This window comes from Lepisma saccharinum, chromosome 8 (genome assembly GCF_977018435.1).
Source record: "Lepisma saccharinum chromosome 8, izLepSacc3.1, whole genome shotgun sequence".
In the NCBI taxonomy this organism is placed as follows: Eukaryota; Metazoa; Arthropoda; class Insecta; order Zygentoma; family Lepismatidae; genus Lepisma; species Lepisma saccharinum.
The window spans coordinates 30,212,367-30,232,917 of NC_139236.1; the positions used below are offsets into that span (position 1 = coordinate 30,212,367).

General features: G+C 40.2%; 1 protein-coding gene across 4 annotated transcripts in view; it reads right to left on the minus strand.

Annotated features, from left to right (window-relative positions):
• The window catches only part of acj6 (abnormal chemosensory protein 6), a 159,202-nt gene that overhangs the window by 124,686 nt on the left and 13,965 nt on the right, over nucleotides 1-20,551 (minus strand). For 2 of the 4 annotated variants that reach the window (XM_083126388.1, XM_083126386.1), the window contains exon 2: nucleotides 11,879-11,893. The exons of the other annotated variants lie outside the window; for them this stretch is intronic. In XM_083126388.1, coding sequence (XP_082982514.1) covers nucleotides 11,879-11,893 — 15 coding nt within the window. The remainder of the gene's footprint in view (nucleotides 1-11,878; nucleotides 11,894-20,551) is intronic. 4 annotated transcript variants of the gene reach the window in all.

Consider the following 20,551-nt stretch of genomic DNA (forward strand, 5'->3'; position numbering starts at 1 on the left):
GATCATTTTAAAGGGAGGTTTGCATTACCACTCTGGTTTTCCCAAGTTCTTCACTGCTTTTATTTGAAAATATTGATATTCCCAAAATTTCGGAAGGGGCTGTAGCCCCATCTGCCCTCCTCTGCGTTCGCCAGTGTATGCAGTATCAAACTCTTAACATGCATTAACTTTTAATTCTCCCTCGTTCTTCTCGTATTCTACGTGTAGGTAGATATTCCTGAATATGTCTCTTTCATCAGAAGATGATGCCGTCATATTCGACAATGTAAGTAATTAAAAAATCGATAGGAGTTCTGCTATAGTAAATATATGCAATTAAGAAATATGAATCTTATGAACGTTACCTATCTTTTAATTCATAGATGTTAATAGCGAACACTAGTCTCTTCCGTTCCTCAAAACATTTTCAAACATTTCTATGCTTACAGATAAATTGCATTGAAATTCCGAAACCATGCATTTACTACTGCTCACAAACAAGACAAATAAATTAGTATATCCGGATTTTTTTAGATGGAGGCTGTTCAACTGCCATGAAAATCATTTCGAATGCAATAACACATGTGAAACTACAGCGAAGTTGCTGTTTTGCTCTATTCTTTTCAGAAAAACGAATGTCAAAATGGCGGAGGGGCAAGTGCTTGCTCCCTTGCTGTCAGCTTAAACCAATTATAACACCATTAAGCCTTGTTTCCATGATTATGAAAAACTAAATATGCTGACCAAGGCAGTAATTTATTTTATTGAAAACATAAACTAAAACGTAACGTTTCAACCTTCTAGCAAGGTCTTCATCAGACTCTGTATCAAGTACAAAAGTAACAAGATACACAAAAAGGGCATTATATATACACAAACATTACTCCCTCCAGACTATTAGAGCGTGAGATATTCTATATGAATATCTCTTCACATTCTATATGAAAGTAATTATGTTTAGCCTTTTAGGTGAAAGTACAGTTGGAAAGTGAAAGCCACCTGCTAGAAAGTTCCTAACAACTTTCTAATAGTCTGGAGGGAGTAATGTTTGTATATATATAATGCCCTTTTTGTGTATCTTGTTATTTTTGTACTTGATACAGAGTCTGATGAAGACCTTGCTAGAAGGTTGAAACGTTACGTTTTAGTTTGTTTTTAGTAAAATAAATTAGTGCCTTGGTCAGCATATTTAGTTTTTCTTAAACCAATATTTTTTTCGAGCTCCGTGTCCGAGTGGTGCAGCACGCTACGACGCCAGTGGTCCCAGGTTCGAATCCCAGCCTGAGGATGACTGTTCTTTGTGAGTGTTCCTTCATCAATTTCATTATATCATAACTCATCTTCATCTTTGCTGTTAGCCAAACGTGGCAAAAATTCGAAGTAAAATAAATCACTCTATTAAATCGAATCAAATGACATGGATATTTTTAATCAAGTACAGGGTGGGGGAGAAACAATTTGATGATTTAAGTTTGACGCCATACTGACATTTTTGTTGGTGACGTGGTAAAACACACATCCCTTTGTAGAGCTGTTTAAAGCCTTCAGCCGCCATGCAGCGTTGGCCGGAGGAGCATCGAGCGTTTGCTGTGGAAACGACTCCCCTACTGTAAAGCAGTGGTTTTTTTCGACAACATTTTGACAATGAAAGGCGTGGAAAGGTTCCGACAAACCAACTAATATTGAATTGGGTTACACAATTCAGGACTACTGCATCCACTGACAGCAAGACGCCTCCTGGACGCCCTTGAACTGTACGCACACCGGAAATGCAGGCCCGTAGCTAGAGGGGGGGCAGGGGGGCAACTGCCCCCCCTGAGAGCCTGCTCTGCCCCCCCCTGTGAAAAATACAGAACACATTCCTACTTCGAATTCTCACTAATCTTTACAATTATATCATGTGTTACTCTAGCAACATTACAAAGACACTTATTGTTTTTGTGATTTATTAGGGTGTATGGGATTCCGGATAATGTCGAATCAGGATTGGGGGGGGGGATTCCCTTCCAGATTAGACTTCGGGAAATTATTTCACAATTTGCAGTATCTAGAACAGTTGTGACATTTTGAGTAGTATTGTATTAAAGGTATCTAATGTGTTTGGATATTTTTCTTGGATGTGTTGCTATGAACTTTGAATTGGTTAAATTTTTGTTTCCCAAGTCTATCTTTTGGTAATAGTGTGGTAGAGAGAGGGAGTGGATATTTGATTTTTGTTACTTTGCGTTGCTTTTCTGCCACTTCTAGCTAATCGCAACAATGAAGGATGACGTGAAATTGATGAAGTGACACTCATAAACAGTGCCGCAACTACAGGGGGGCAGGGGGCATTGTCCTCTCCCCCTGACCTTGACAGAAGTCCATTCTAGGGGAAGCAAACATTTAAGTAAAAAACAAGACTAGGAGAATCTAAGAATAGCAGAACAATTGGATACTCATGATGGAATAAATTTTTACGTGTTCCTTGCATTTTTCTACCAGACGGACAAGGGCACTTGCAAGGGGCACAGAGGGGCAATTGCCCCCCCTCGATTTCAAATTTTATACAAATAAAAAAACATTTCGTAAAATTTTCTTGCTCGCTTCGCTCGCAATGTCTGCTGTTCTATTCTGTTCTATAGTCCAAGATCAGAGCCATAAGTATCTATGGGGCGGCAGAAGTCGGCTCTGGAAGCCAAACGATCTTTATGAAGAAAAAAATGTTAAACAGAATGCCATGGTGCCCCGTAAAATTATTGCACCCTATTAAAATAATTTCTTTCTATGAAACTCAATATGAAATATTACTGATGACACTGTAATCCAAGAAGTCATTGATCAATGAATTCCTATTTGTTTGTCAGGTGTTAAAAACATGTATTTCAACTATACTACAATTCACACAATATTTTGCAAAATGGTTAACGTAACCAGTAGGCAAACATTGTCTGTAGTGATGCAAGAGTCTCCCCTTTGAAAGAAATAAAGTCCGTGGTGGACTAAGGGACCCATGTTTTAATGTTTTAGCAAGTACAAAAAAAAATTAGCTACAAATGTTTACACAATTCATCAAAGTGTAGATAATATGTAACCAACATTATTTAATTAATTCTATTTTCCTTGTATAATACAACACAATGGTGTTGTTGGATTCTCGTTAGATTCCTTTGTGTGTAAAAATCTTGCATACTAGAAACTAGAGGGAATCATAATGAAGCATGATTTATAAAGGGCTCCCTTAATCAGTTCTGCAGAGAGGCTCAAAGTTGTTGGTGCATATTAATAATCTATTAACATTATCGACCTGTAAATATCAAGTAGATACAGCCCCAATTAGCCTACCTAGGTATTTATGTTAAACTTCATATTCTTTGGCAATCTAGAAAGGTCATTATCGAAATATTGCTATTTGATGTTGCTCGAAGTTCGTTTGTTCGTTGCACTTTCAAGATATCATCCCTTTCTGTTACTTACCTCTTTTCGTGGAGGGGGCAAGTGCCTCCGTGTACCCCGTTATATCTGCCAATGCGACACAATATATTAAAAATTTGCCCCCTCTAGGATTGACTTTGCCCCCCCTACAAAGAATTCCTGGCTACGGGCCTGCGGAAATGTGCGACGAGTCGCAGAAGCATTTCAGAGTAGTTACTCCAAATGCACTAACACCGCACCAAACTTTCACCTTTGCACTGTGCAGTGGTAGCTGATGAAACAGTATTTCTTTCATCACAACCGCCTAAAAACTAACATTAATTTTCCTTGAATTATATTAATCCCCAACATGAAAATACTGAGGCAAGAAAATTTTAAGTAAACCCTTACAAAAAAACAACAAAAAAAACACTATGTTCCGCAAAACATTTGCTCGTACGAAATTTATATATGTGTGTGCGAGTAAAAAATTACATTTAATTTATAATTCCTTTAGGAAAACAACATTTTGTTTACTACTGATGAAAGTTATAGAAAATAACTGAAAAAATAAGTGATAACCTCATATTACAGTTATTAATTTTAAAAAAGTAACTATTCTCTGTCCGCTATGACAACTAAGTACATGTAAATTAATACATGTGGTTTCTGAGAAATCCTATTGGTTCTTCGAATGGTAGGTGCGCAGAAATATTGCGCGTTGTGCACTCAGCGTAACTGCTATACGGATCATATAGTACGAGCTACACAGCACGGGGAAAATAACACCATAACTACTTCTGTGAGGTCACGTGATTTTGTTTACATTAATTTTGTTCTTGCAGAGGCTGGAGAATAGTTGAAGTTGAGGTCACGTGTTATTTTGTTTACATAAATTTCGTTCTTGCTGTGAACGAAGAACACTTAACAGTTACCGTACAAGTTACAATTGTAAGCAACACATTACGTTCAATCATTGTCAATTTCCATGTATCTGTGACGTGTACCGTAATGGGACAGTGTGGCTCCAAACCGTCTCTTCATATCAACCACCACGAAGCAGAAAAAAAAATGACAAACAGAAATCGAAACAACAGCTCGCTCCTTATTATTTTTCGAAACATAACCTTGCGTATATGCCGCCCGCAATACATGCCTGCATATCGTGTGCGTGCGGAGTTTTATTATTTCGTGTCGTAACTCCCAGAGTCGACATACCATGACGAGAAAAGTTGTACCTCATTAAAAATATATCCTCGCGTGTCACGTACGCCTTCGTATCGATAGGACACAATTGCTGCAGTCCGTGTTTTAATATTTTAATGCCCCGTTCTGTGTTAGACAGTGGACCTAATTCAATGTAATCCATAGCTACATTCTTCCGCGGCGGATATAATGTTTGTTGCCTTTCAAAGGTATTGAATATTAATTGTAAACGCCGATGTTAACCAACAATTATATTAAAATTCATTTGAATCAAAAACTCTATCAATATTTCAGACATGTTTCCCTCCCTTTCAAGCATTTTCTTGTCGGCGTGAAGTACTGATGAAGGTGGATTAAGCTTACTGTAAATATTTAAGAAAATTTCATTTCAGTTGAAATATAATCTGTTCTGAAGGGTCATTTTACACTTTCGTCAGTTACGTTATCTACCTGTTCGATTTTATCGATGCATTTTTATCATTCTCTATACTTCAATTCTCCCGAATTTTGAGTCAAGAGTTGTGTTTTGAGGTTTTATGTCCATAGGAAGTCGAGTTCTCGTAAATAAATTTAGAAATTTAGAACAGTTTTGTCCAAATAGCAGTCACATGTTCCCCCTCCTTACGAAACTGAAGAATATTTTGCTGACATGTACACCAGATCTCTTTGATTTCATTCTATTCTTGTTATTTAACGTCGCTTTTCTGCTACTTTTGACTAATCGCGTCTATGAGGATGATTTCATTTAATTTTTGTTATTTATCGTATCTTTTCTGCCACTTTTGATTAATCGCGACGATGAGTATGAGTGATGATATAATGAAATTGATGAAGAGACAATCACAAAGAACACTCATGGTCAGATCGGGATTCGAACCCGAGACCCCTGTCGTCGTAGTGCGATTTCTTTGTCTTTTGGATTGTTCGTTGTTCACTCTTTGAAGTCGACTGTTACCAACAGTTCCCGATTTCTGCGTAATTGACTATTTCTGCAATACACAGAATTCGGACCTCTTAATTTCGTGGAATTTCTGCTTCCTCAGTCCTAATTTCTTTAACACATCAGCAGAGCTTCATATCAAGAGGCCGTCTCATGTTTCTCAGGAAACATACCCGCTGAGTACTAGTATGGTGTCGTGAATAAATGCCGTTCCTATTGGAAAATACGCTGAAATTCCTGAAACTTACTCCCTTTGCTGAAAACGATCGTCCATTGCGTATTGCCTCCTAATTTATTTACCATTACCTGACTTGTACGTTAAAAGGATTAGGGGATTTTAATAATTGTTTTGAAGATTCCATATCAACAGCATTTGTCTCCTGACTACAATTTGCTATACATAAATATTACTTTATAAATACAATGTAATTCAAAATGAACTTTACACAGTTATTATAACGTTACTATTTATGATAGAAAATCTGACAAGCCCTCAGTATAAAGAAGAACTCTGGAAGTTTTACTCACATGACACACATTATAAAGATTCAAAATGGGAACCACGTATAACGCGGAAATGGTACAAACGACAATCAGGTACTTGCTATGCACGAGACAGCAAGTCTTTGTCAGCGGTTTTTAAGGCACTAACAATTCGCAGTTGTTGGCAAATCCTTTGAAAAGGGTGAAACATATGCATTACTAGAGTTGACGAGCTGTATCTTTGCGGGTGAAGCCTGCCCAAGACCGGCTGCGCAGTAGCATGGGGGAGGAGCTACTGGCTGCGCGTCATTATCCTTGCGTTCTGTCCTTGCTGTCGACCACCCAAAGGGCGATTAGGTGGCAAATACATAAACATATCTCTCTCACACTCTGCGCGGAGTAGCCAAGGCCACCCGCAAAGATACAGCTCGTCAACTCTACCGAAACGCATGCGGAAATGCCTTTGCACCATTGTGATTGAATCAGTTCTCGATAGCTCCAACACACAATACGCCTTCTACTGGTCATTAGCCATTTTGCGGCACTGGCGATCCTGGTGGAACATCGGCTAAGCAGAATAAGCCCGCTAAGTGGGGGAAAAAAAATCCAGAGCTTTTCTTTATATTGATGTCTTGTCTGATTTTCTATCGTAAGTAGTAAAGTCATTATAACTGCGTAAAGTTGCACCATTCATTTCGAATTACAGTGTATAACGCAATTGATATGCTATTTGATATTATACAGTGTAGCCTTTCAAACGTACTCATAATTTCTTTCCCCAGTTTTCTTTTCTCTCTAACTTATCGCTTTAGGTCATTGACCTGCCTTCTTTGGTCACCACGACGCTTCTGACTTACTCGCCTCGGTATCGTCTTGATTTTCAAATGCATTTCTCGGTCTCGTCTCAATTTCTAAACCACCCATCTCGTTCCCGTCTGATTAAGCTGATCAGCAATTTATAAGATTCTTGTTGGTATGCCTGATGGTAAGGGATCTACGGAAAGGGCAATATTAAACTAGTATAGCAGTTGGCAAGGATAGTCAAGACTCAAGTGTGGACTCAGCTTGTCCAGGATATGCGCAAATGAAAATCATCTTTGGGTTTAGGAATGCCAGAAACCTAGTAAAGCAAATTTCTATGCAGACGAAAATTATAAAGTCTAGAGGAAGATGAGACTTGACAGCAAGTGTCGGTCTTGTATCCACCTTAAAGGCGTTTCTCTTGGCCTCGATACGACAAGTCTCGAAACTAGGTCTCGTTTTTGTCTCGAATTGTTAAATGGTTCTCTCCGACTCATTTGAAAACCATCCCTGTATTGTCCGTTCCTCAGCATATTTCCTAATCTCTGTCGCAAGACTCAAAACTGCGAAACAGAAATTTCGTGAAATAAAGATAGAAAAGACGCCTGGCGTCGTGACGCGCTGTGTTAACCACTTGCCACAGAGGTCGGTTCAAATACATTAAAAGTTGAGATCGGTCCGTACACAAAACCTGCCAAATTGACCTTTTGAAGGACATTGAATATTTGCAACAAAGGCAAATAATGGTTCATCGCTACGCAAATAATATAAACTCCTAAAAAGATACAGAAACATGTTCAGCGAACGTTCATGTCGATTGTATGTACGCTTTAGTAGATATTTATATAGTTTACTACTAACAAAAGCATATTTTGAAATATCTATATCTCAGCCCTAACGTAAAGAAAGAATTGTATCCTTGAGGTATACGCAACTAACCCTACAGAGCCATGGATGTGGTTGCGTGCTCTCCAGCCGTAATAATCCTTCAATCCTTCACTTCAGGCAACCATCAGTACGGCGGAGCACAGCTGGCTTGCATACACAACAGGATACACAAACAGCGGAAGAACCAAGGCCCAGCTCTGCTAAGTCTTTTGGGTCCTTTTTTTCAAAACCCGAAATAGCCATTGCTACAGCTCCCCTCTCCTCTATGTTGGCTCTCAGACGCTCCTAGAGAAACCGCTCTCCCCCACGGTTTCGAAGCCCCTCCCCCCATTCTTTTATTTTAACCTCAGTTCTCTGCAATTCCGGGGTCGTTCCGGAGCCAGACTCCGGGCCAGGAATTTTATATTCGTATTTTATCATGAGTAGGCGGTCACAGCAAAAGCAGGCTTTGTAAGGGTTGATTTATGTTCTACGAGTTTTTTTTTCATTTTTTTTTTTTTTACGTCTCCGGACGAATTGGGCGCCCAACCGGGCAGTCAATACAAATGAGGGACAATGGGCCCGGAGACCCACAATAACGGAGGCCATGCCGAGCCGAGATGGGCCTCTGGGGGAATCCCCCCGAGCAGGTCAGCCGGAAGACCTGAGCGGAATAGCCTAGCCGGTGCGGGAGTTTGATCGGCGCCATAAAAAGTCGGCAGTTACGAGCGTCAGACGACACGAACAGCCTTCGCGATGAGTGGGAGGGGCTTTCAGCCGGAAATGACGCAACGGTGGCCCGCAGTAGGCTGGAAGCAGCGGTCAGTGTTGCCATCCGCATCTGTTTGTTACCGGTTTTAGTCCAGAGTATTTTCTTCCGTTTTGCGGGACGAGGACCGATCTGGAGTGTTCGTCTCGGCCAGAAATAAATCATTCTCACAAGTCATTATATAAAATTTGTATGTATTCTTAATTATAGTCACGTAGTCTGACGAAAATGATGATAATAGGCGTGTATATATTTGCATTTATAATTCACCTGATATATACTTCTTCTGCTGCAGTTATATTAATATCTTGGTATTTAATAGTATTTTATATGATTTAATTATGATTTTGATAGTATATATCTTAAATACATGATTTTTATACCATACTATGTGTATTATAATAGTAACGATTATTATTATGTGTGTGTATATGCAAGTATGACACATATGACATACGTATATTGTATATATAATGTTGTTAATAACATATTTGAATTTCAAATTATATTGTATTGCTACTGTACTTGGCGAAAATGGTAAATAAATCTTGAAGTCTAATGGAGAACACAAAACCAATGGGGTAAAATATTCAAAACATTTAACAAAATAAGTTTGTAGCATAGATTTTAAGTATAAAAGTTCCGATTTGCTATACAGAGATATAGAGAAAATCTTGAATTTTGAGCTATATGTCCCGCCAGAGCGAAAATAATAATCCCAAAATACGAAGGCAATTCTGTGAACTTGATTAAGTAACAAATTGTGTTGGAATCTGTAATCTCACTAAAGATCCATGTCTTTAAAATGGCTGTTGTTAGTCCGTACCCATAGTCCAGTGCTCAAAAGATGGACTACCCTACACAGAATTGAAACAAAAAAAAAGTTGACCATCATCCTGTTTCTGAGACTCGCATGCAAACAGTCTCGTCAACTTGGAAGGGTCGGTTTCGAAGATAAAAGGTGAGATAAAGGACCAATATTTCATCTGACGACCGGAGAAAGGCGAGATGCTCATCTCAACATTGTCGTTTCATCTTAGCCTTCGTACAGATATTCTACAATCAGGTTTCCCAACAAGGGTACTGTAAACTGGCTTTTTAGATTTATTTTTCATTATTTTCATGCTTATTCTTCTTACATTAATTTTATTGTTCGTCGCTTCTCTACCTCTTGGATTAATCATGACGATGTGTGAAGAACTGGTAAAATAGATCATGCGACAGATACAATGACTTGACCAGAGTTGAAGCCTGACACCTCGGACTTCGTCGATAATAGTTTGTACCACGGTAGCAAGCCGACTTCTGCAGGGTCCATGTTCACTATGCTTACTTGCATTTGAAGTTATGCTAGAATGTCGCAGCCTACCAGAGTTGCGGTGCGGGTAATAATATACAGGGTGGAACCCAACTTTACCGACAAACTTTCACAAATTGTTCAGGAATGTCCTAGGTTGTTTTTTTTACTCATGTAAATTTTTGTATGTTTTGTATTGCTATTCATGATATTGCAGAAAGTGCCGAGTTTAAATTTTTCTTGTAATCCAACAGAACCCATCCATCACGGTCCAAAGGACACAATACAAGTACCGGGTGTTTCATAAATAATTGAGGGGTTACAAAAAATTATTGCAAGTAAATTAATGAACTTACGTTTGACACGTCCTTTCCCATTGCACTAATATTTATTGTTATTAATTATCTTTTCTCTTGTACAAATGTTTATTATTCTTTAATCTTAATTTCTGTAATTTATCTATCACTGATAATATCAGGATAGTGACTAACCTGTATATACTTATCCTGCCATGGCATTTACGAGTGTGTTTTGTCTTGACTTTGGAGTTCGGGCTCTGTTTTTGAATAGAGTGATCAAGTTGAATTATAAGAAGTTTAATTTCTTTGAGTGACATGGATTATATGTTAGGATATAAGTATTTAGTTTGCAAAGAAGGAAAATAGACTTCCTTTTTCATAGTGTAAACTTAACTTTGATTTCATTTGACGAACTAACAGAGAGATATTACCCCATACCCTGAGAGGCATCACGCGAATGCTTTCGAGTCTTTCATGTGAACTTATTTTACTTAAATCATGTTTTTTTGACTAAAGAACGTGTCACGTTAATGAAGCCATTTTAGAACGAACGAGAAACTCAAACAGTTTTTTTGTGCACCTACAAATGTTCAATGTGTGCACCACTGGTGACACGGCACACTTCGACACGATAATGTACAACATGGGCTTTTCGATAGTGTCCATGGCTGCGATATCACGCGGCATCGGTGAGACGAATACCCTGTCTTTGATGAAATCCCAGAAAAAGAACTCACACGGTGTAAGGTCCAGTGATCTTGAGGACTAAAACATTGCGCAAAACCATGTAAGTGATGTGGGTGATTCGAGTGTCGCCTGGCGGCAGGGATTTGAACTCCCAGCTTAACAAAACATACACGCACAAACTGTTTTCGTTCCTAGATCGTTCTGGACTGGTTTCATTAACGTAAATTCAATACTTGCAATAAATGTTTGAAACCCCTAAATTATTTATGAAACACCCGGAATAACACATCAACATCACATTACTCTGTAAGAGGTACCAGGGACCATATGTCAAAACACTCAGCCAACATCCCTGAACAACACATGAAAGTTCGTCGATAGAGTTTGGTTCCAACCTGCATTTATTGAAATGAAACCTGCTCTCTCTGGTCTACACTGTACATTATGGGAACCAGGTTACCTAAGAATGTGGTTCCGTAAGTTAGATTACGGATGTGTAGAAGTACATTTTATTAAGATCAGTCTTGTAGTATTATTTTCATAGTACGCACTCTTTTTACCTGTTGCAATCATCCTTAGATGTAGCCACAGGAGAAAATTAGGAAACAAAGTTTTCAGTTTCCATAAACTTTCCACAAATTTAAAACAATCTTCTAGCATGCAAATTTCTTGTTTGATACTTTTTCAAGCATTATTTTTATTCTATGAAAACACTTTAACTTGATTGTAAACAAACCACACAGCTTTCGCCGATAAAAAAAACACATTTCACCTGTATGAAGCTTACTAACAATATTTTCTGCATGGAAACAGTTTCCAAGAACTTATAAAACTATTCTCTGTGTATGAAAAGAGGAAAGATTAAACCTTGCAAACATTTCCAGCATCTAAACAGTTTGCATAAATTTTCAAAATTACCTGGAAGAAAATAGTTCGCGTTTCTAAAATTGCAAAATCCACTTGCCCTAAACGCAGACATGGCTCGTAAATTTGAAAACATTCCCCCCTTTGAGAAAATTGCATAACTTTTAAAACTACTCTCTCTGCACGAAAACATTTTCTGCAATGTTTCCTGTATGATAACAGTTTGTTTTCCAACTAAAGATACATCTTGTTAGAAAATAACCTGATGGGGTTATAGATGACATTGCAATACATACGTAGGCACAGGCAGGCTGTTGATATAAAATTGAATAATTAATATAAACTAATAATATAATAATAACATATTATTTTATTTCTTCCACTCGATACAAATATGAGTGAACATCCGAAACAACTTTTCTAAGTTTATTTCACACCCCAAAACGTTAATAAACACATATAAATAGTTATCCTATTTTGTACCCCATGCACATATCGCTCAAGACAAAGCGCGGAAAGTTAGGGGGAATTTCTGGAACTATACTTTTGGAATTTCCGAAAATCATGGAAACATTTTTCTTTTGGTACTGGTTCCATTATTTTACACTCAATTTTTCGAGACAACTTGGCTTATCTTTTCGATGTTCTGCAATACTATTGAACTGAAGTTTCTTTTGTTGTTTATCGACCATCATAATAGTAGTAATAATGGACGCCATTTTCAAGGAGGGTGTCGACCAAAGGATTGACGCTCCACACGATGCCCATGTTGCTGTGTTATTCTTAGAGATGGGAGTGACTTGCGGTGGTAGTGTCCGATTATGAGAGTTCGTGCTACAAAGGTTTTACTGTATTTGCAATCTCAGTGTCTAAACATCCGTCTGTTGAACTTGCGAGTCTCTGTATATTAACCTAATGAATAGAATCGTTCGATACTAAAGCGGCCATGCTTTCTTACGTGCGAGTCCCGGATGAAGGGGCGGGGGGGGGAGAATTAACCAAGCGCACGTGATTGCATAGAGGCTAACTTGATGTGGAGCTGACTCTTATTCGATTCCAGGCTGGTGCCATCACATTGGCGCTCATCTTGCAACGTCCGGCGCCACACTCTCATCTCATTAGCTGGGAATGGGGATGTTAGCTTACGTTAATTAAGTGCAATCACACATTGATAATCATACATGCAATCGCTGCACCCTATATTGGCGGGCCTGGGTGAATTTACGGGGCGAGAGAGTCGTAAAATCTTGTGTATGGGTTGATTGGGATGGTTGGGTGGGTTTTGGTCTACGCATCGTCAGTGAGTAGTTTGCTGGCATTATTTCGTGCGTGAATACCCCCCCCCCCTTTCCCCCCAAGTTCCGAATGCAGAGTTGGCATGGTGCACACAGGTATGATTCTCCTACCAAAACTGGTTGCCAGCCTATACTATCGTCTCTAGTAGAAAAATTCCATTTCTTAGAAACAAATGAATGTAAACTGAAACATTCTGACAGTTTTTCTTCAAATTTAAACGGTCATGTGGACAACCGTTTGCAATGTCAAAAAACGGTCCAGAGGAGAACCATTATACACTTTCGTAGCAGCATCTTCGATGAACAAACGATAGAGAACCTTTAATCCGAGCAACAGCACCGTTCAAGGCAGAAGGATTGTGTGTGTCTATATATATGTATATATATGTGTGTGTGTGTGTATGTGTGTATGTATGTATACATGTATATAATGTGTGTGTGTGTGTGTGTGTGTGTGTGTGTGTACAACCGAAACTATGTAATTGACTTCCTTCTGCACACTATGAGGGCCTTGAGTATAGCTCAGTCTGGTTGTTTCTTTCGTATGTTGAGTGCCACTTTGCATCTTCGAATTGTATTACAGGTATAGAGATTTTAGTTCTCAGAAGTAGCCCTGCTATAGAGCGACCACACACAAAAAAAACCTCGACCAAAATCCTTCGCGCATCTTCCCTTTCATCGGTTCAGTTCGGGCCATAAGGAAGTATCCTCCACTCTGCCCCTCCCCACCACGCGGGAGGACGATGCACAGGAGTCGCGGGTCTGCGTAAGCTCTCTTGCCTGTGGTTCCACTATACTTCCTTTATTTGATTAGAAGTTCTCCGTACGATGTGTTTCAATCAATATGTTTTAATATCTTGAACCCTATCCTTTGTTTTATTCTTCACAAGTGCTTTCCCCCGTATTGCGCGATGGGGGCAAATATTCCAATTGATGAAGTACCCACCAACCAAAGAAATATTTTCTACAAATACTGCGGCCACATCTGAAATGCTTTCAATTCACATCCTGTCAGTTATACTTGCCCGGCAAGCAGTACGGATGTGTGGGTTGTATAACTTTAAGGTTACTGCTTTTTCTTAGCACAATGGAAAGACGCGGCTCCATTCCACACACTGCGTGTGCTTGCCGCTTGTTGCTCTGCTGCAGAAAACCATTCCCATTGGACCAACAAGTTGCAGGTAGCAAGGAGCAAATTGCTTTTTCAGGAGAAATTTTACCAATTAAGCAAAGTATGAATGGAATGACCACGTTGGGTTATTGGGTAGCACGAATTTGTCGAGAACGATTCACAGACCCTTCGATTGCTAAAGGTCTTCTCTATTGTTACGGCGGGCACCCTACATGCTGGCAAGGGAAGTGGGGAGCAGGGGATATGCCGCAGACCAACCAGACAACAGCGGTGGCGCCGAGAGTTACGACGCCGAATGAAGGAAATTCTGCCCACACCTCGTTCTACAGGCTGCTGCGTTTCTTATCGCGTTGGATTGGTCGCTTTCCCGCTCCCCACTTCCCTTGCTAGTTGTCACATATCATATCACCTAAATGTTGTTTCGGTGGAAATTCGCCTTACTTCATTCGGGCCGAGACAACAATTTTCTCCCAAAAGCTCTTTCATCATAGAAAATGCGGATATGGAATTCTAAACACAAAAAAAAAAGCAAAAAAATAAACCCAATTGTCGATTCATTAAAATGGCTTTATATGTGTTTCCATGCTGCATTTTTGTTTTGGGGAAGTATAGATGGTCAGGTACTCCTACCACTAGGTTTACAGGGACACACTACAAAATCCAACAACCTAGTATGGCAATATAGTTAGCGAATACTTGCGGAATTATTATTTTTTGGTTCACCGAAGGTTCTGCGTTCTAGTCCCGGATATATCTTCGTATGTGTGTCCTCTCAACAATTTCACTATACCATCATTCATTCTCATCATCGCGATTAGCCTAGAGAGACACAAAAGCGACGTAAAATTAGAAAAATATATTTATTCTTCCATACTTTTCAATCATTCAGTTTTGATTTTCAAGGATTCTGTGAGCATTTTAGGATGTTATAGAAGTCGAGAACTACAGGAAGATCATACGTCACTCAAAGAAAACACGTCCTGCAGGTTTTGTTCTGAAGGAAGTTTAGTTTAGTTTTTATTCGTGGAATATAGTGAGTACTCTTCTGATATTGATGGTTGAATTGAAGTCACTTTTTCTGCGTTATTAACGCATCCAGGTTGAAATGTTCCTTCAATTATTGTCTTCACCAAGGTATTTTCTAGCACTCTAATGGTAATTATGCAAACTGGTGCATTCTGGGTCTGAGAGTTATCAGTACGTTGCGATCTTAATGAAAATCGCACAAACGAGACACGACACGCCCAAAACAATGGAAGGATTTTTCTTACCGCTCCGTGTAGTACGAATTCAAACACGTATCTTCCATCCAGAATGAATTGTTATGTAAATGTATGCGTAATGAGTTCAAAGTCTCTGTTTTGAAGGCAGCAAAATGCCAATTGGCCGGTTTTGGTCCCCAAAGGGCTGTTTGTGCCACGGATTTGTTTCTTGGCTTCTTTTGGTTCGATGTGCTCACTACGAGGCATAGCGCTTAAAGTTCGAATTCTAGGTAAAGCAACGTCATTTTGATGTGTTTTGTTTTTTATTTATTTCACCAATTCACTCGTCATCTTTATGGTCCTGATTTCCTTTAATGTTCTTTAGCTAAAATCTGTTCTAACTGAAGACTATATTGATATGTGAAAGTGTTACACGGTTTATCTGGAATGAAATTACTAATACTTAACCCAAGTAATGATGCAGTAAGAAGCAATTTTACAGATTAGCATGCAATATTAATTGGACATTCTCCATTGTCTAAAGTTTTTATCGATATTTATTCTAACATTACTTCTGTGATTGATTTATTAATTTGCTTTATTTTATTTTGCTTCTTGTGACACGTTTGGCTAATTTGCGAAGATGGGAATGAGTGATGATATGGTGAAATTGAACATTCATGCCCGGACTGGGATTCGAACCCGGGGCCCCTGGCGTCGTAGCGCGATGTGCCTACATTACTTCTTTAGAAAGTACATATTCTTTCCTCTTCAGAGAAACAAATTTCTCTTTACCAGTAGTGGGGATAGAATCTTCGACAGACTTGTGATTTTACTACAAATCCTGTGCGCTATCCGGCCTGTTGTAGGTTCGATACTCGCCAACAGTAAAAACAAATTTGTTCATCTAAGTAATTGTTTACTTAGGTGTTTTCACCTAAGGAAGTTGACACTGTAAGTGTTTACTAATTATACATAAGTGGAACTAAATTAAACTAACACCATGGCACAAAATCCCTCTAAGGGACAGACTTAAGAGAGAGAGAAATGCGATATTTAAACACATGAGAGAAACAGGACATGACATAGAGTGGGATGAGGCTAAGCAGATAGGAAGGGAGAAGAGAATACTAGTGAGAAAATGGAAGGAGGCCAAGGAAATAGAGATGAAAGGTGAAGAAGACACAATGAACTGGAATGGCGGACTGAAGGTAAACAAGGAATGAAAGAAGGTGTAAAAAAGAGTAGAAAGGACAAGGGAGAAAGAGGAGAGAAGAAGAAAGAAGAATGAAGGAAAAAGAGCTTGAGGTAGTCAAACCACATTCTAGATGGAAGTAAATATCTTTAGCCTTTTAGGTGAAAGTACAGTTGACAAGGGAAAGCCACCTTCTAGAATGTTCCAGAACAACTTTCTAATAGTCTGGAGGGGAGTAATATTTGTGTGTATATATCGTCCTGTTTTGAACCTTGTTGCATTTGTACTTCTGAAGAAGACCTTGCTAGAAGGTTGAAACGTTACGTTTAGTTTATTATTTATAATAAAATAAATTACTGCCTTGGTCAGCATATTGAGTGTTTCATATCATGGAAACAAGGCTTAATGGTGTTATAAGCAGCTTTTTTATTGGATGATGCATGGCCAGCGTCCCGCGCCGTTGCCGTGCGGTCTAAGACGTCAGGCTTTGGGTTTTGGCTACGGGACGCGCTCAGGTTAAAATCTCCAGGGTGGAGTGTAACAACTTTTCTCCTGAGATTTCAGCCTGTGTATGGGACGATGACCACAATACATCGTGATGAATTTGTGGAGCGACGAATGAGTAGCAAAACCTGGTCATGGAATCCTACAAAAAACGACTGGGGGCATCGTGCTGGCCACACGTCCCCCCGTAACTGGTTAGAGGATCACCCACCTCTGCTGAGGCATGTGGTAGGTAGGCCTTGGCCCTCAAAGACTGTCGCGCCACAGGTTATTGTGCATGGTCAGCGCATCGAGTCCCATCGCCGCTGTTTCTCTGGCATTCAAGACCGGAGCCCGCTACTTGTACTTTTCAAGTAGCTCCAAATTGTTCTCACGATGTTGGGAAACACCAAGATTTTGGCTTCGCGAGAGACTTCACATAAGTAACAAAAGTTTTGTAAAAATATATGTATTTATGTTCGGAGTCCAATTTGTGCTCATATAAGCTAATCGTGACTGAACCTACAGCTTACAGTGGGATCCGAACCACTGTGCGAAGGAATTACATTATGTCCTCGGAAAGGACAAAGTAAAATCTTAACACATCGACAACTTTCCACAAAAATGTCGCAAGTCAGGTACAGTAGAATATGCCGTACTTGCAAATGCATGAACAAAATTCTACATATCCGCATGGATAAAGACGTTTCCGGCAATTGATAAGTCTGCTGAACTGTCCTTGAAAATGCTAATAAACTCAGAATTAAGAATATCTTTCTCCATTGGTCAACTTCAAGAAAAAAAAACATTCAAAAAAATATTCGAGATTGGATGATTACCGAGATTTCGGGTAAGTTTTCATCTGGTTTCGCCAACGCTTTCCGCTGATTCGATATGCGTATCAAGGCCTTCTCTTGGACGCACGTTTCGCTTTTCGCGCAAAACGGATGAGCGATACGTTCTGGCGCTAGATGCATGTGATTCCTCACGAGTCTCCCCAGAAAAATAAGATGGCGTGGCCTTGTTTACATCGTCGGTGCGGTGACAAAGCTGCCATTGAACTTCTCAAGCGAACTCCCGACGATATTTTTCACCGGACCTGCTCCATAAAAATACCTACTTTGACGCTGTTAATCAAAAAAAGAAACTGAAAAAGCCCTTTGCGTCCGTCTCCAAAGATCCGAAAGAAGAGGAAGATGAATGCTCATTAGGCTGGTGTCCTCTGTGTCGCAGGCTCACAAGAGGACTAAGAGTAATGGTCCACAATGAGATTGTTTTGTTGAGCTTCCGGCCGAGTTACATTGCGTATCCCTTGTTTCCAATACAAATCTTTATTAATGGCTGCGCTTGTTAGGTACAAAGCAGTGTTTGAGTACAGCGCCACGTTCCATGCAGGACGGGACGGCTTTTGTGGACGGAGCCTATATATCATCGGCAACCTGCTACAAGGAGCTGCCGTCGTGAAATATTAAACTACAAGCGGGAGTTTTGTGTGCGCGGATATTCTCAGACGCTAACTCAAGAGTTAACAATACGGAGGGGGAGTTGTTTTGAAGACAAAGGCCGCGAGAATCCATCGGGGGTATGCGTTAAAGGGGGTAGGGGGTTGGGCAAGAAGAGCGGAAACGGGAGGATGGACTTTGTAGCGTTTTGCAAACGGAAAACAACGAGACTTGTCTGAAAGCACCAAGAAAAGCGAGCTCCGTGTCTCATCCCAATTGTTTATCTAACGCGCGGATTGGGGGGGGGGGAGAAGAAGTTCCATTCGGATGTTTATCTATGTAGCTACTCGGGATGCGTTTATCCAGATGAGCTATTTGCATTCTCTTAAGTGAACGTATTCGCCGTCGATTGTTTCTGGGCTGCGTAGTCCCTATTATGTGCCCTCGGGGCAAGTATTGTTGGGCGTACCAACCTGCTGGCTGCAACAATGCCGATTGTTGGCTCGGGATTCCGATCACTGTCTACAAGACCAAAGATCAGTCGTGGTGTGTTTGCGTTCGGTCTATTTGCACCCCATCACAGGCTACCAGTTGTTATACTCTGTCTCGAGTATCTCTGGGGCAAGACCGCGCATTGCGGCAGAGAAGGGGGGAAATCGAGTACGCAGAACGAAGCAGTTCACGGTGCTGGGAAGGCTGGTAACTGCAGTCGCTTCACACCTCCATGCAATCCCGTTTCCTCTCACGTGTTCATTGGTGGAGCCGTCTCGCGTCACTACTTGCGCAGATACTTGTTTTCGTTCGCTTGCTCCAGAGATAATGTGGACAGGGTATAAGTACGCGCTTTACGTCACAGAAGTCTCCGTGTTCGAGCTCCCGCCTGGATGCTCCTGTGAGTTCCTTCGTTACATCGGGAGCATATTTTACGTCGCCTTTCTCCGACTTTCGCTATTCGCGACGATGAGGATGAGCGATGATTAGATAAAAGTGATGAAGGCACATTCACAAAGAATTCCCATATCAAGGTCGGGGCTCGAAACCGGGAACATCAATTTCGAACGTCGGCCACTTAACACCTTCTGAACCGGTTACAAACATATAAAATTAAATTCCCCATGCTTGAAATAAACTCTCCGAGACTCTAAAAGTACTCAAAGCGAGAGTAGGATCATTGTTTACGGCAACACGAGCGTAGTCACAATAGACTCTGTGAGACTAAACAATAACCTGTTTAGTGTGGCTAGAGTGATAATTATAAGACGTTAGTGTGCATACTAGCGCCAAGATATCTGAAACCTTGGAAAACATGCAAAGAACAGGCATCGCTGCGACTTATGCTAACTACACTAGCAACACGCTGATGTTTCAAACCCGGTGGTGGGTGCAGCTAATACCGTGCGTTCATTTCGATCTTCAGCCGAGAGATCGGGAGAAGCGTGGCGGGCGGCGCTGACGGAGATGCCGACATTTGCGCCCTGTAATGCCCGCTTATTTTTATGGACATATGCAGACATTTATATAAATATTGCAAAACGAGCACTAACCTGTGTTATAGGACTACGGTTTTAATTTTAGTAGCTCAGTGGCTGTATGTGCTGATGATTTTGACAGGCTCATATCCTGTGAAACACGGCGTAGAGGTTTGTTTGGAGAACGTTCTAACGCTGCACCAATTTCATCGAGTTTTGCTTCGGTTAGAATCCGTCGTTTTTGCTTAGGTGTTTTTCACAGCTCTGTCTTCATCTAGTCGTGAGGGAACAAAAAACTCGAGCTCGGAGATTTCGGATTGCAAGGAAGCTCACGAAAACCATTGACTTTTAACGGTTTCATATGCAGCGTAATCTTGATACAGTGTTGCACATTCGAAACCTCCAAATGATCCCCATCGACACAAAACTCTTTCAAGGATATAAACTTAAGCAGGACGTTACTGGTCAAAACTATGATTAAAATATTTTATTATCTGTGGCTCTTAACATCGTTTCTAAAGCGTATTTATTTGTGTATATAAGGGCAGAACTTGGATGAATTACAGAATAACTTTTGCGTATTATAACACAGGTTGGTGCTCGTTTTTTGCAATATTTATATAAATGTCTGCATATGTCCATAAAAATAAGCGGGTATTACAGGCCACAAATGTCGGCATCTCCGTCAGCGCCGCCCGCCACGCTTCTCCCGATCTCTCGGCTGAAGATCGAAATGAACGCACGGTATATG